General features: G+C 52.5%; 1 protein-coding gene across 1 annotated transcript; it reads left to right on the forward strand.

The window, feature by feature from the left end:
• Positions 1-1168: 1168 nt before the first annotated feature.
• Positions 1169-15581, forward strand: LOC123345357 (CMRF35-like molecule 5). Its single transcript, XM_044982148.1, has 5 exons — positions 1169-1246; positions 2664-2999; positions 4634-4781; positions 14846-14967; positions 15234-15581. Exons 1-5 carry the CDS (start codon positions 1207-1209, stop codon positions 15242-15244), a joined length of 657 nt encoding a protein of 218 aa, XP_044838083.1. The 5' UTR covers positions 1169-1206; the 3' UTR covers positions 15245-15581.
• Positions 15582-16720: the final 1139 nt, after the last annotated feature.

Raw genomic sequence — 16720 nt, forward strand, 5'->3', positions numbered from 1 at the left:
GCAAACCTGCCTGCAGGAGGAGTTTCCTCCAGATCAGGAGAGAGGGTGGTTCCCCCCTGGCACCACCTCCCACAGCAAGTTGACCTGGAAACAGACCCAGGCATCAGAGAGATGGATGGAAAGAGAATTTATATGCTCATAGGTGTCCTTGGGATTAAATCTATCGGGACATTTTTCCTTATGAGAAATTACAAAAAATTAAAAATCTTTGTTCAAAAATTCATTTGAAATTTTTCAATTTTTCCCATAAGATTTCAGCTTATTAAAAATTTTCATTTTCATTTTGAATCAACTTTTCGATTTGACTTAAAGTATTCTTGCATTTTATTCCCCCCACCCACCAAAAAAACCCCAAACAACAACAACAACAAAAACCTAAAGGAAGCAATCCACTTCAAAACAAAACTAAAATTTTCATTTCATTTTCAAACATTGATTCAAAATAAAAAAAAATCATCCCAAATTTGCCTGCAGGAAAACAAACACATTTCACTGGAATTTTCCCAGAAAGGTTTCAGTTTCAATAACACATTGTTCAGCAGCAGGAAAGCTTTCCACACTAAACCTTTCAACCAGATCTAAGAACAAAGTTAAAACGTTAAGAGGCACGTGGTGCCACTGGATGGGTTCATTTTCTGCAAGGCTAAGCTGGGTCACTGGGCGGCAGGAAATTGGTTTACACACCACCCAGGATCTGCCAAATAAGAGAAGCTGCGAATATTTGCATGTTTAAAATGAAGGGTTTCATGGTGGAAATCCACACACATTTCAGGAACTCCTGGCTACTGCAGCTTCCATTTTCCACCAAACCCTGTAATAGGTCCTGATACAAGTAGCAACAAACAAAAATAGAACATCCCAACCACAGCAATCAAACCACTATGCACTAAATAAGACACTTCCCCCTTAGTGTTTTCCGAAGAAAGTGAGGTAGGGTAGATAAGAGGAAGCCTTGCAGTGAAAGAACTAGTTAGAGAGGCAGCAAAGAATCCTGTGGCACCTTATAAACTAACAGACGTTTTGCAGCATGAGCTTTCGTGGGTGAATACCCACTTCTTCGGATGTAAGTCAGATAGTTCTTTGGATAGTTAGAGAGGCTGTTTCATTGCAAACACCTACAGGAGAAACCCGGACCCGGTGCTTCCTAGTAACACAAAGGAAGGATTTTCCTGGACGTCCCACCAGGCAGTGGGAAGAGGCAGAACAATGAGGATTTTCCCCATTCTGGGTTGGATGCTTTTCCCAGGTAAGGCAGCAATGAGCGGCGTATGCACCGGCAGAGACAGGCCGCGTTGTTCCCCCTCGGGCCCCTCGCACACCCACGTGTGTGTTATGGGGAGCGGCTGCTGAGGAGGGATTCCAGGAACGGCCCCTGAGCCTGCAGGACCCCCGAGCACCGCTCCCGGAGACTGGGATTTTGTGCCTTTGCTAAAGTACCTGCCTCTCGCTCGGGGCAGGTATCATTTGAACGGCTCCTCGCGGTTTGTGTAGCTGCTCATCAGGGCCGGCTCCAGCCACCAGCCAACCAAGCAAGTGCTTGGGGCGGCACCTTGGGGCAGGGCTGCGCTTGGGAGGTTTTTTTGTGTGTGTGTTTGTTTGTTTTGGTTCGTCGGGGCAGCACTGGAGGGGTTTTTTTTGTTTCGGCGGTGCGGCAGTGAGGGGGGGGTTTGGGCGGCGGGGCGCTGGGGGGTCAGGGGCTGGCTCGGAGCTCGGAGGTGGGGCGGGGCTTGGGGCAGGGCGGCGTTCAGAGGAGGGGTGGAGGCTTGGGGCAGGGCAGTGCTTGGAGGGTAGGCGGGGCGCGGCAGGTTGCTGCGCTCGGGGGGGCGGGGCCTTGGCACTGTGTGGCGCTCTGAGAGAGGCGGGGCTTCGGGCAGCGTGGTGCTCAGGGGGCGGGGTTTCGGCGGCGCTTGCGGTGGGTACAGCTGGGCGGCGCTCTTCTTTTTTGCTTGGGGCGGCAAACAAGTTAGAGCTGGCCCTGCTGCTCATTCAATAGGAGCGTTTTCACAGCGATCCCCTGTTGGTAAAGCTACTGCAGGTCGGTGCTTTACATTTGTAAGTTACCAAAAACGTCCCAGCCCAGAAGGAGACAATGGGACTGTCCTGGAGTCTCTCTCTGAGGCCAGGAAGGGTTTGTGTGAGGTTACATTGACCCCACATTTCCCCATGATGCTCCGTCAGGGGGTTCACGGGGGTCCAGACTTGCAGCGGCCCCTATGACCCTGCAAACACGTTTTCTGCTGTGGGTTATTCTGAGCGCCAGCGACCCTCTGCGCTTCCTGCCGAGCGGATACTGCTCCCTGCCCCGGCTCAGGCACTGGGGGAGGGGAAACTCCCCTGGGGGGTGTCTCTCCCCGGGGGTTAGTGATGACGGACCCAGCCCGAAGGAAGGGGACCGGGGATCCCGCTGACCCAGTTTCCCATCATGGACTCTGAGAGGAGGGGGTGTGAGCAGAAACCTCTGTGGGTGGGGTGAAGTTTGGAGGGTTCCTGCCCATCCGGCCATGACTCGGATCCCTCCATCCCCCAGCAGTGCCAGGCCCTTCCCCTCGGGTCACGTGTCAGGGGCTCAGGTGGCGCCACGACGTTCCCCGGGGCGCAGGGGCGTTTTGTGTCTGTTCAGACGGAAGCGGCGCCCCGGGTCTCACTGTCTCTGTCCCTCGCAGGCTGCTGGGCAGTGACGGGCCCCGGGGCAGTGTGCGGCCCCGCGAGCGGGTCGGTGTCTGTGCAGTGCCGGTACGACTCGGGCTATGAGGATTATCAGAAGTTCTGGTGTTGCGACGGAGGAAGTTGGTTCTATTTCAACAGTTACATCGTCGAGACCGACGGGTCGGAGGCGGAGGTGACGCGGGGCAGAGTCTCCATCCGAGACGATCACACCCAGCGCGCGTTCACCGTGACCATGGAGAACCTGACACCGGCAGACGCTGGCACGTACCACTGCGGGGTAGTGAGAACTGGGCCTGATCTCAGTGCCACTGTGGAACTTACAGTCTCCCCAGGTAAATCCCTGCACTGCTCTGAAAGGTACTGCGGAGTCAATCAAGGCGCTGCCCTGGAGAGTCAGGTTTTGATCCCGGCCAGTTTCCTAGCGCCCCGCTCCACGCTCGCCCCAGGGAACACGGTTAACGCCCCTACACTTGGTCGTGTCCCGGGTGGGGACAGGGAGGGGGGTTTGCAGCGGGGGAGGGGCTCTGCTTTCACCCTGGGCAGCTCTCATTGTAGATTGTGTGTGTCCGGCCCTCGTCTGGAGCCTGCTGACTCGTGTTTGCTCACTGAGCTCCCAACCACTCACTCAGGTTTAATGGGGAACCTTGATGGGTGACGCTGCTTTGGTTCCTGAGGGCGGGGCTATTAGTGCCCCGTGGGACTCCTCCTGAACCGGGAGAGGACCGGAGCTGGCAGCAATGGGGGCTGGGTATCACTGCTGCTGACAGGAATGGGGAAGTTCTAAGCGAATAAAAGACTCACAGTGTCAACCTGTGGAACTCCTCGCCAGGGGATGTTGTGAAGGTCAACGCCATACCAGCATTAAAAAGAGAATTAGATAAGTTCACGGAGGACAGGTCCATCAATGGCTATTCGCCAGTATGGGCAGGGATGCAACCCCATGCTCTGGATGTTCCCAGCCTCTGTTTCCCAGAACCTGGTGATGTGCAACAGGGGATGGATCACTTGATAATTACTCTGAGGCACCTGGCATTGGCCACTGTCGGAAGACAGGATACTGGGCTAGATGGACCATTGCTCTGACCCATATGGCCGTTCTTATGTTCTTAGGGGAGGGCTGATGTTTTGTGGGCACCAGCCCCCCAGCTTTCTGCCCTACCCCACTGGTTAAGGGGAAATATAAATATTGGCCCTTCCCTTTAGCCCCCTCCCCCCCCCCAATCTCACATTCAATAAGAATTCCCATTGGTGGAGTCCAATTCCAGGCCTGAAATCTACATGAATTGACTTGTGATCCTTGATCCTGCCAGGCTGCACCCCCCAGTGCAGACGCAAAGAGAGCAGTGAGGGTGGATGTACTAACTGTGTTTCTGGAGTGTTAGTTCAGCAAAGCATAGGCTGGCCAGAGGGGAAGAATCTGTGGCTAAAATTCTGTGCTCTGCCTCTGGGCAGTGCACCCCAGGGGGAGGGGGGCAAAGATGGCTTCAAGTCACCCTGGTGTATTTCCAGGTCTGAGCTGTCACATGCACTAGGTAGAGGAGCAGCTGCTCTAATTTCCCACAACCTGCCCCCATGGGCTGCCCAGGTACCACTCTGCATCCCCCAGAAGCAGAGAGTTTCTATGGCCCTAAGTGATAGAGAGAGACATGCCTCCCCCCACAACCCCCCCTCCAGCCTGGCACACCCGAGGCCAATGTGTTCAGTAGTAGGATGCAGCACAGGACCACTTGTTGCAGCCTGATGCAGTTCTTCTAATGGGGCAATTCTGCCCTGGTGACTGCAGGGCTTTCAGGGCCCCTCTACCCCATGGGAGCAGCCTGCAGGGGCCTCAGCAGAGAGGAGAATCCCTCCCCTGTGTCTCTTGAAGCCTAAACCTTGTTTTTAGGAACAAGACTGTTTAGTACCATTGAGAAAACGGCATTTTGTCCCAGGGAATCTGATTGACTGAGTCTGTTTTTATCCACAGCTACTTCTTCCCCAACCCCAAGGGAAAGGTCATCATCAGTGACAGTGCAACCAGCTTCTACTTCCCCCTCAGTATCTACTTCCCCCTGGACAACTGCTGAGGAAGGGAAATCCAACTTCTCCACTAACCAAGACCCCGCTGCCTCTGAGTGAGTACCAGTGCTCCAGCCAGGGCCGCTTATGGGTGCGTCTACACTGCAACTGGGTGCGAGCGACCAGCCTGGGTACACACTTGTGATCGTGGGGCTTGCGATAATGTGCTAAAAATAGCTGTGCAGACATTGGAGCCTGGGCTCTCAAGCTCACACCTGACCCCTAGGTGAGATGACAGCCCAAACCACAGAATCTAAGCATGTCCACAGGCCTGCTAGGAAGCCATGTGGTCACACTGCTTTAACCATCCCCCTTCCTCATTCATTTTCCTCCTAACAGTTTGTCCCTCCCACTTCCTGCACCACCCTTGAGAGTCTGCCCCTGCCAGCACTAGGCACATGGGCCATTTGAGTCACATGACTAGTCCCGGGACATCTACATCCTGGTCTATACGATCTATTCCTGACAAGGGGAGTCAGCAAAGGGTGCGGCGAATCAGCGCTGAACAAGCTCCAGCTGTAGACAAGCTGCAAGATCTGGAGCCAAAATATTTCAAACTAAGAATTTTAAAAATCAAATGATCTTTTCCCCGTATATTTTGTTCACTTTGAGCTCTGAGCATCTTCCAGAATGAAACTGACTGGTCAGTTTCACTTTTGCTTCTAATTAGTTCCACTCCAGCCCATGCACTGACTAGCTTCATCCTGCCAGGTTTGGGTTGCCAGATGCCAGAGCTGCAAGGGGCATCCTTACTTATTTACAGTGGAATTTAAAACAATGCATGGAAACATCTGTTGGTCTTTGGTATGATCTGACGCTGTCCCTTTAAACAAAATAAGGTTTCTATCGGCTAAAATAAAAAGTGGATTAAAACTCCAGAATCCCTGGTGCCAGGAAAAAACCTAAAGGAAACCAAAATGTCTAAGGCCTTTATCCTGCAAACCCTTCCACATGTTTGCTTAACATTAAGCATGTGTGACGTTATTGATATAATCTGGGACCATATAGAACATGGTTGCAACCAAGGTCCTGCAGTGGCACCAAATCTTATGTACAGGGGTCATATAAGGTGTCTAAGACCAGGTTATGGGTTGCTGGTTATAATTATGCTGTCTGTATGCATGTGTCATTTTTTAGTTGAAGTTATGAATATTGGCTTTATACTGTCTGTACTTCAAACTTATGCTATGCTTCTGGATGACATCCCAGACAAGTTGGTGTTAGCTCTGCCTAGCCTGCTTGATGGCCCATTAAGGACCATCAGCTATTCAACTGACCCATTGAGAGAAGGCAGATATGCCTTGTAACTCAGCAAAGTATAGAGGGACTTGCCCATGTGACTCCAGACTCCATTTTGCTGTAATTTTCCACAGTAAGGACAAAGAGGTTCTTACACCTGGAAAAACTATAAAAGGCTGATGCCTCATCTCCATCTTGTCTTCAGTCCTGCTTCTTACCTCTGGACATAGGCGGCAGGTGTGTATAATTTTTGGTGGGGCCCAAAATGGTGGCCCCCCCCCCACTCCCGCCCTGTAAGCCGATATAAAATGAAGCTGCAATGCGTCAGTGCCACAAGATTACAAGGTTGAAGAAGGGGTAGGGGGTTCCAGGGGCCAGTCAAGGGACAAGGAGCAGGGGGGGTTGGATGGGGCAGAGGTTCGGAGGGGCAGTCAGGGGACAGGCAGCAATTGGATAGGCATGGGAGTCTAGGAGGTTTATCAGGGGACAGGTAGGGGGTGGGGTCCTGGGGGGAAGTTGGGTGGGGTCTCAGGAGGGGGCAGTTGGGGACAAGGAGAAGGGAGGCTTAGATAGGGGCTGGGGTCCCAAGGGGCAATTAGGGGCAGTTGTCTCGGGAGTGGGTAACGGGGGACAAGGACCAGTGGTGCTTAGATAGGGGGTGGGGGTCCTGGGGGGCAGTTGGGGCAGAGGTCTGGGGAGGGGGCAATCAGCGGCCAGGGGCTGGGATCCAAAGGGCTCTGAGCTGCTGGCAGCCGCGGGGAGCCCTGAGCCCTTTAAATCCCAGCCGCCGCGGCTGGTATTCAAAGGGCTCTGGGCTCTCTGCCCCTGCGGGCAGCCCAGAGCCCTCCTATTCCCAGCCGCGGCTGAGATTTAAAGGGCTCTGGGCTCCCCGCGGTTGCAGGCAGCCCGGAGCCCTCTGATTCCCAGCCGTGGCTGAGATTTAAAGGGCTCTGGCCTCCCCGCAGTTGCAGGCAGCCCGAAGCCCTCTGATTCCTAGCCGCGGCTGGGATTTAAAGGGCTCTGGGCTCCCCGCGGTTGCAGGCAGCCCAGAGCCCTCTGATTCCCAGCTGCGGCTGGGATTTAAAAGGCTCTGGGCTCCCCGCCGCTGCCGGCAGCCCAGAGCCCTCTGATTCCCGGCCACAGCTGGGATTTAAAAGGCTCTGGGCTCCCCGCAGCAGCGGGCAGCCCAGAGCCCTCTGATTCCCAGCCGCGGCTGAGATTTAAAGGGCTGGGGCTCCCCGCGGTTGCAGGCAGCCCAGAGCCCTCTGATTCCCAGCCGCGGCTGGCATTTAATAGGCTCTGGGCTCCCCGCAGCAGCGGGCAGCCCAGAGCCCTCTGATTCCCAGCCGTGGCTGGGATTTAAAAGGCTGCGGGCAGCCCAGAGCCCTCTGATTCCCAGCCGCGGCTGGGATTTAAAGGGCTCTGGGCTCCCCGCTGCTGCCGGCAGCCCAGAGCCCTCTGATTCCCAGCCGCGGCTGGGATTTAAAGGGATCTGGGCTCCCTGCCGCAGCGGGCAGCCCAGAGCCCTCTGAGGCCCGGCCGCGGCTGGGATTTAAAAGGCTCTGGGCTCCCCGCCGCAGCGGGCAGCCCAGAGCCCTCTGATTGCCAGCCGCGGCTGGGATTTAAAAGGCTCTGGGCTCCCCGCAGCAGCGGGCAGCCCAGAGCCCTCTGATTCCCAGCTGCGGCTGAGATTTAAAGGGCTCTGGGCTCCCCGCGGTTGCAGGCAGCCCAGAGCCCTCTGATTCCCGGCCGTGGCTGGGATTTAAAAGGCTCTGGGCTCCCCGCAGCAGCGAGCAGCCCAGAGCCCTCTGATTCCCAGCCGCGGCTGAGATTTAAAGGGCTCTGGGCTCCCCGCAGCAGCGGGCAGCCCAGAGCCCTCTGATTCCCAGCCGCGGCTGGGATTTAAAGGGCTCTGGGCTCCCCGCGGTTGCAGGCAGCCCAGAGCCCTCTGATTCCCAGCCGCGGCTGGGATTTAAAAGGCTCTGGGCTCCCCGCAGCAGCGGGCAGCCCAGAGCCCTCTGATTCCCAGCCGTGGCTGGGATTTAAAAGGCTGCGGGCAGGTTTAAAGGGCTCTGGGCTCCCTGCCGAATCCTGCCGCCCAGACCCCTCTGACTCCCGGCCGCAGCTGGGATTTAAAGGGCTCTGGGCTCCCCGCGGTTGCAGGCAGCCCAGAGCCCTCTGATTCCCGGCCGCGGCTGGGATTTAAAGGGCTCTGGGCTCCCCGCGGTTGCAGCCAGCCCAGAGCCCTCTGATTCCCAGCCGCGGCTGGGATTTAAAAGGCTCTGGGCTCCCCGCAGCAGCGGGCAGCCCAGAGCCCTCTGATTCCCAGCCACGGCTGGGATTTAAAGGGCTCTGGGCTCCCCGCGGTTGCAGGCAGCCCAGAGCCCTCTGATTCCCAGCTGCGGCTGGGATTTAAAAGGCTCTGGGCTCCCCGCAGCAGCGGGCAGTCCAGAGCCCTCTGATTCCCAGCCGGGGCTGAGATTTAAAGGGCTCTGGGCTCCCCGCGGTTGCAGGCAGCCCAGAGCCCTCTGATTCCCGGCCGCGGCTGGGATTTAAAAGGCTCTGGGCTCCCCGCCGCAGCGGGCAGCCCAGAGCCCTCTGATTCCGGGCCGCGGCTGGGATTTAAAAGGCTCTGGGCTCCCCGCAGCAGCGGGCAGCCCAGAGCCCTCTGATTCCCGGCCGCGGCTGGGATTTAAAGGGGCAAAACCTAGCTCCAAATATTGGTGGAGCAGAGCCCCTGATTTTGAATATTCCTAGGGCTTTAGCTCCACGAGCCCATATAAGTTGGCGCCCATGCCTCTGGAGGGACTTTGCCACAAATGGAAGCTCTACACAAAGGACTGAATGACCCATCCCAGCTGGGGATGTACTCCAGAGTCTTGTCTTGAACCTGCAGTTTACTCCATCACTGCTAGAAGCCTGAACTAAGAACTTTGCCATTACCGTATGTAATTGATTCCATTTAACCAATTCTAGCTCTCATCTAGATCGTTTTTCCTTTTATGAATAAACCTGTAGATTTTAAAGGATTGGCAACAGTGGGTAAGATCTGATTTGTAGACTGACCTGGCTCTGGGGCTTGATTCTTTGGGATCGAGAGAACCCTTTTTTTCTTTATTGGGGTGTTGGTTTTCACAACCATTCATCCCCATGACGAGTGGCACTGGCGGTAATACTGGGAAACTGGAGTGTCTGAGGGAATTGCTTGTGTGACTTGTGGTAGCCAGTGGGGTGAGACCGAAGTCGTCTTTGTCTGGCTGGTTTGGTTTGCCTTAGAGGTGGAAAAACCCTAGCCTTGGGCTGTAACTGCCCTGCTTTAAGCAATTTGTCCTGAATTGGCACTCTCAGTTGGGTCCCGCCAGAACCGCATCATTACAGCATGTTTAGAACCATAAATATTTGCTTAAAATATTTGTAGGATTGGAGCTGAAAATACCAAAGAATTAACAATTAACAGTGTCCCACAATGCCCCACTTCAGCCAGTGGAAGTGCTCCTGATAATGATGTGCTTGCACCAACAGAAGGAACAAGTGTGGACATGAACTACCACTTTAATTACTGCAGTGGCTGTTTGTCAACTTAACTCAAGTCAACTTAATTTTGTAGCGTAGATAAGCCCTCAGTCAGAGTTACTGCCCTCCCAACCTTTCCCAAGAGAGGTGACGCAGCTGAGACACTGAGAACCCTTACAACGAAGGAAGTGGTTAGGCAGTCACAGAGTTTCATTGCAAACTCCTACTGAAGAAAGAAGGGCCCAGTTCTTCCTAATAACACAAATAAAGAAGATTTTCCTGGAGAGAGACTCACCTGGATTTGACATCCCGCCAGCTTGTGGGGAGAGGCAGAACGATGAGGATTTTCCCCATTCTGGGTTGGATGCTTTTCCCAGGTAAGGCAGCAATGAGCGGCGTATGCACCAGCAGAAACAGGCAGTGTTGTTCCTCCTCGGGCCCGTCGCACACCCACACGTGTGTGTTATCCGAGAGCAGCTGCTGAGAATGGAAGAGGAATTCCAGGAATGGTCCTTGAGGCTTCCAGTAAACCTGCAGGAGCCCCAGTGCCCTGCTCCTGGAGACTGGGATTTTGTACCTGCTTCTCTGGTGGGCCATGTATCATCTGAACCGCGTCTTACACTTTATGCAGGAACTAAAGCTGCTCATTAACTAGGAGTTTTTTCCAGAGTGCACTTGGTGGTAAATTTACTGCAGGTTGGCCCTTTACCTTTGAAAGTCACCAAAACATCCTAACTCAGCAGGGGAGAACAGGAGGGTCCTAGAGTCTCTCTGTTTGGCAAGGAAGAGTTTGCCCACAGATTTCTTCCTGCAATGCCCTATTTTTGTCAGCAGGAGTCTGGAGGTATCCAGAAAGGGCAGCAGCCTGCAGGCCCATTTTCTGCAACAGCTCTAAGCGCCAGTTGCCACGGGAATGGGACTTTTCATCTGTTCCAGCAGCATCAGAATCAAGACCACAGGGTCGGCGGAGGAGGTGAAGCAGGGCAGAGACTCCATCAGAGACAATCACGCCCAGCACACGTTCCCTGTGACTATGAAGAGCCTGACACTGGGAGACATGGGGACTTACTGGTGTGGGGCCCACCCTCTACTCCAGATTCCAGGGACCCTCTAATGAGCAGTCAAGGTCTGTTCCCACCTGAACCCTGCTGCCTTTCCCTGAGCTCTCGCGTACCTTCTCCTGGGTCTGCCAGCCTAAACTCCCTCCACCCAGGGAGTGACTGCAAAGGGGGGTGCAGGGAAGTAGTTCTCTGGCTTTGTAGTTCTCTGGCTTTGTCCCTCACAGGTGATCTTCTCTCAAATTAGTTGCCACCAGCCTAAATCTCCCCCATTTTCAGCCTAGCTGGCCGATGGGGCCCCACTCATCCTAATTCAGCTCTTGCAGGGCCAATGTGGGGAGTACACCCCATCACACCCCCTGATTAGCTAGGCAGAAAGACAAGAGCATGTCTGGCATACATGAGTGACCATGCGCAACGTTGTCCACAACTGTAAATATCATCTGCGATGGTGTTCAGCCTACATCCCTGCAGGAGGGCCAGATTCAGGTACCCTTACTCACACAGAGTAGCAGCTTACTCAACAAGTAGCTCATCATTGATTTCAAAGGGCCTACTTATGGAGGAAGGCGCTACTCAATGTGAGTAAAGGCACCAAAATCTTGCCCTAAATTTGTTACACTCCTAAGATTGACTCCTAATGTGTCAGTAGATAGGAGCATGGCTTGAGAGCTCTGGTGAGCTCTTATCAGCCTGGGATTAGTTATGTATGGATACAGCTGGATCATCTCTGTGTCAATCAGTCCCATGGGACCAGCCCTTACTAAACAAATCCTCTAGAGTTCTCTGCAGTCATTTCCCCAAATATTCCAGCACAGCAACTGTAAGCTGTGGTGCATCAGACCACTCCTGTGCCATCGGGCACTACATTTCCTATGGGCGATTTTCCTGACAATTAAGAGTCATTTTGAGTTATTCAGATCTATTGGCAACAGGAAAACTAAAACAGAACAGTGTTCCAGGAGGGAAGTTGCTCTTTTCCCTTGACACCAGCTCAGGAGAGGAGCCACATAGCTCAGTTCACAAGGCCTTTACCTCAGAGCCCTGACTGAGAACAGAGCATGTAGGGCCCAGCTCAGACTAGAGACCTAGGGCCTGGGATAGCCAACGAGCAGTTGGGTTTCAGTTCCCTGGTCTCCCCCTTGCTTCCTTTTCTTCTTTATATAGCTCAGCCACAGGGCAGGGCTTCCTGACTGCACCCAGCCTGCTCTGGCTGAAAGGGGTAATACACCCGTCCACAGGTACGTTAGGGATCTCAGAGACAAGTCCTCAATACACAGCCCAGACAAGTCCCTTGGTTAAAGGGACCCGCTGAAGTTCATGAAGCCAGGGGCTGCTCAGCTGCAGATACTTGGGCTCCTATTCTAGCTTCTTCCCTCTGATCAATGAGGTTATTTCATTTCAGGGGTCAGGAGAGACAGAAGAGGTTTCTTATGCCACTGTGACAATTTCCACCCCCGACCAACAGCCCATCTATGCCAACATGGAGCAGCGCCCCAAGACAACACGCCCAGCCGAGCCCCCTGAGGAAACCCTGTACAGCCCTGTGAAGCAGCCCCCCAAACACTAACCCTGGATATGAGGCAGAGTGGGGATGGGGGCTGCATAGTCCTTATCCAGGCTGCTTGATCCCGACCTGGCAAAACTTGAAGCAACAGGGTTTAGAAGCAAATCTGACCTGGACAAACTCCAGCAGCTGTTGTAGGCAGAGGATTTACGGACACACTCGGCTGGAACTGGAGTCTGTGGGTTTGTCCGATGGACAGGTGGCCTGATGGAATTAAACAGCTGCTGTTCTCTTGTGAGGAGTGAGTTCAAAGAGCCAATGGCTGGGCTTACAGACAGTGAAACTCCCCAGGATCTGTTCAGCAGGACCGGAGAGAGAAACCTTGTGTCTGTGTTTGAATTTCATACACCTGGTGCATAAAGGGAGCTTAGCAGGACCATGAAGCAAACCTACCTGCAGGAGGAGTTTCCTCCAGATCAGGAGAGAGGGTGGTTCCCCCTGTCACCACCTCTGACAGCAAATTAAACTGGAAACAGACCCAGGCATCAGAGAGATGCATATAAATTCTATTTCCATCCTCGTAGGTGTCCTTGGGATTAAATCTATCAAGCTCTGGAATCAAATCAGGTCAGGCACCTACATCCCAGCCTGATTTCATACAGAAACTTAAACCCCACAGAACTGAATTTTGAACTGGCTGGACACAGGGCCATCACCATCTACAGAGAGGAGCAGTGCATGGGGAGGAACATGGGCCTCAGGGTTGTATCTATGCGTTATTGGGGGGATGGTATTATTAAGGTTGCCTCCCCAACACTTCCCATGATAAAACCCTGTTTTAGTTGCTTAGAACTTTGCCAAAACTTTAATTTTACATTTTCCATGGCAGGTGTCTACCTCAGAATGATTTTTGTTTTGTTTGTTTTTGTTTTTTAAGTTTCAACCAAACAGTTCAGATATTTCTGAGAACAAGGCCAGGGATAAATATGCTGCGTTGCAATGTGAACAAAAATTCTCTCCATCTTTTCTTTGAGAAGCTCTAGTGCCTCCACACTTTGGAGCCAGGAGTTGAAATCTGGCAGTCGGTGGCCCGTGTGTCAGAGACGCGCCTTCTGCTGTGAAAATCCAGCTGAATTTGGCCAATTCATAAGCCTTTGAAAAATGCGTGTTTGTACATGCTCAGTAAGAACTTCTTCTAATTGCACAGATCACCTTAATTCTGGCATCTCCGAACTTTTCATATGCAACCTCAATATTATTTGAATGTATTTTTTTGCATGTAACATGTTACGCAAGGAGGGCCTTCTAACCCTTGTCTTTCCCTCACCCTGTAGTATGGGTTGATGGCATGAAAATTGTATTTATTTTTCTTGCAGATTTAAGCCTCTTTCTTCTTGTAAAGGGAATTTGTGACCATCCAGAAACAATGGATTATTATAAATTCTGTTTCACTGGCAACAGTCAATTACACGCCATGACAAGTGGTCATCAGGCTTCCAAAAAAAAAACAACCCAATGCGGGTGACAGGGTCAAAAAGCGACTGAACATTGCTGCCCTTCTTAATGAATATCTGGAGCCAGCCGTGAATTTCATATGTTGCCGTGAACCATGGGAAACAAAGGACCCTGGAAACAGAAAGCATAATAAAAAAGAAGATCTGGCTTGTGTTTGAGGTGCTGAGCTAGGGAGTATAAGATCTAGATTAAATTCCCACCTCTACCGCAGAGTTCCTGTGTAACTATGGGCAAGTCACTTATCTCTGTGTGTGTCGGTTCCTCATCTACAAAACAGAAGTAATACTACTTCCCTACTTATCAAGGGTTTTCTGAGAGAAAATTAATTAATATCTGTGAAACGCTCACTTACTATGAGGAGTGGGGTTGTAAGAGCGTCTTGTGAGCGCCCCCTTCTGGCTGATGTGTGCCTGCAATTACTTAGTTTTTTCACAGGACAGCACCTACCTCTCACCGGCAAACACTTTGTAGTTGGGTTAACAGTGTTATCCTCATTTTACCCCTTTTAGGAATCTGATTTGTCTTGTTTACCCCAAGTTTCACCTCACTTGAAAACTGCTTGCTTACAAAATCAGACATAAAAATACAAAAAAAGTGTCCCAGCCGCACTATTCCTGACAAATTGCTGACTTTCTCTTTTTTACCATGTAATTTATTAAATACATCAACTAGTACAATATTTGTATTCCTATAGTTCAGTGTATAGTATATAGAGCAGTATAAACAAGTCATTGTCTGTATGAAATTTTACTTTGTACTGACTTCGCTAGTGGTTTCCATGTAGCCTGTTGTGAAACTAGGCAAATATCTGGATGAGTTGATGTACCCTCTGGAAGTCCTCTGTGTATCCCCAGGGGTAAGCAAAGCCCTGGTTGAGAACCACTGGTCTAGAGAAACAAAGATCCCACACTTTACGCAGAGAAGCAAAGAATACTCACATCCTTGGTGATAGGGTCCCACAGAACAAACTTAACTAACATAGGGACCTTGCAGGGTTAGATTCCTTGGCAGGAAGCCAGCAACTCTTGTTGTGGGGAAGCACTGGACAGGGCCTGTCTGGGTCCAATCACTTCAGGGTCTAGATGTCTGGATGACTGTCCCGTGGGTCAAAGGCAGTTAGTGTGATGAATTGGGGGATGTCCTAGCAAGGGAAGGTGCTGCGGCCTGTGTCCCTCTCTTCTCCTTCACACTGTCACCCGCAGGCAGAGCAGCCAGGGAACGCTCAGTTGGGAGCAGTCAGGTCATATCTACAGGGTTTCACAGCTTCTACTTACTCTCTCCTCCATAGACCCCAGCTCAGCAACGTCCATTTCTTGCTCCTGTTCATCTGGAAAGTCCCCATCCTTTTGTGCATCATCTGGGTGAACATACGGTACAAGAAGAACTCCAGGGAGATGCCAGACAGACATGGTGAGAGCCTCCGAATTTCACACCTTGGGCTGACATATTCCATCTAATTATGCTCAGTCCTGTTTCAATCAGCAGCCCTCCCTCTCTGACTCTGTGTGTCAGTGTGTGTGTACATGGTGGACATCCCTTCCCTCCTGTTCTATCGCCGTGATCAGGAACTCACATGCAGGAGAACAAACATGCTCCATGATGGGTATAAACAAAAAGATACTAGTACCAAGCATGTCTTCTCCACTAACTGGTGGTTTCTGGATTTTTTGTTGTAGGACCTTCCTAGTTTAGGAATGGATCGGAACCAGCAGAAGGAAGATTGAGCTCCCAGCTCTGTGCACAGCAGCTTCTCCCACCTAGAGCCCACGTGGATCTGTGTAAATGAAATCCTGTAACACTCAGCCCTGCTGAAGGGTTCAGTGGATCCAGCGCTTACTCCAGAGTGAGGACAAAGGAGGGGGATGAGCCCCCAGGGGCACAGTTCCCCGTCACAAACATAGAGGAAACATAAGGTGTCAGAGCCTGAGTAGCTGGAAGGAGAGACTCATCCCCTTCCCGCAGTTTGAGTTTGGCTCTTTGCAGCTGGATTGGACTTTCTGCAGCTCCTTTTCCATCATTCATCTTCACCCTCCTGTCTCTTCTACAGCAAGCTCCTGGGAATGACTCAAACACAATCTCGTCTCTCAGCCATGCACACAGAGAGGTTAGCCTCCGATTGTATCTCGAAAGCAGGCATCTCACTTACTGCTAACCTGCAACACACGCACCAATGAAATGTGTCTTGCAATAAAGCTTCCTCCTCGTGTTCTGCAGAGAGGCTCTCCTGGAGACACCTGTCTGGCTCTCTGCCCCTCTGGCAGGCAGGGATCTGACCCCTTAGCACTTACTGGTCAGGGCTGCCCAGAGGAGGGGGCAAGTGAGGCAATATGCCCCAGGCCCCGGGACCTGCAGGGCCCCCACGCGAATACAGCATTCTATAGTATTGCAGCTCTTTTTTATGGAAGGGGCCCCTGAAATTGCTTTGCCCCAGGCCCCCTGAATCCTCTGGGCGGCCCCATTACTGGTGTCAGAGAGAAAACTCCCTGCTGGAAGCAGCATGAGTGTGACAGGAGAGTCCTTCCAAGAACAAGTCAGAGGGAAGCTCACCACTGAGGTCACATGCAGGGTGCTTGTCACTCGGTGTTCAATACCTCTGGGAAGGTCTGAGACAAGAGCCATTAGCTGCCCTTGCAGGGCATCACCTGCTGCAGGTGGATGAGTTACCAGCTATGTTGGGCCCTGGGTGTGGGGCAAATTGGGCAGGAGAAGCTAGAGGAATCCCCCTAGTAGATGCCCAGCCTCCTCCCACGGGTTTGGGACAGACTCATGGCTGGCAGCACTGAGTTCAATGGGATGAGGTGAGACCCCTAGTGGCCTCATAACCCAATTCAGACTACTCTCCCTCTGACCATTTTGATCCCCCTGCCATGGAGAGGTGGAGAAGGACACTTGGCCCAGGCCCCATCTTCACTCTAAGCACTGGTCCCCACCCCCCCTCTTCTTCCACTCCCTGGGCTGGGCTCCCCCACTGACCTGGAGCTGTTCTCTGCAGGGGGAGTGTCCCTGGGGGCTGGTACCTCCTCCCCTCCCCGAACAAGAACAAGTGAGACAGAGCCCATGGGAGAGAGGGTGGGAGAACAAAAACCCAAAGTCACTGCAGGAGTAAGCACCTGTGGCTCCAAGGCGGAGGTGAAAGTGAGCTGGGGCGGGCCAATAAGGCGTA

The sequence above is a fragment of the Mauremys mutica genome, chromosome 12, assembly GCF_020497125.1.
Source record: "Mauremys mutica isolate MM-2020 ecotype Southern chromosome 12, ASM2049712v1, whole genome shotgun sequence".
Taxonomy (NCBI): domain Eukaryota; kingdom Metazoa; phylum Chordata; order Testudines; family Geoemydidae; genus Mauremys; species Mauremys mutica.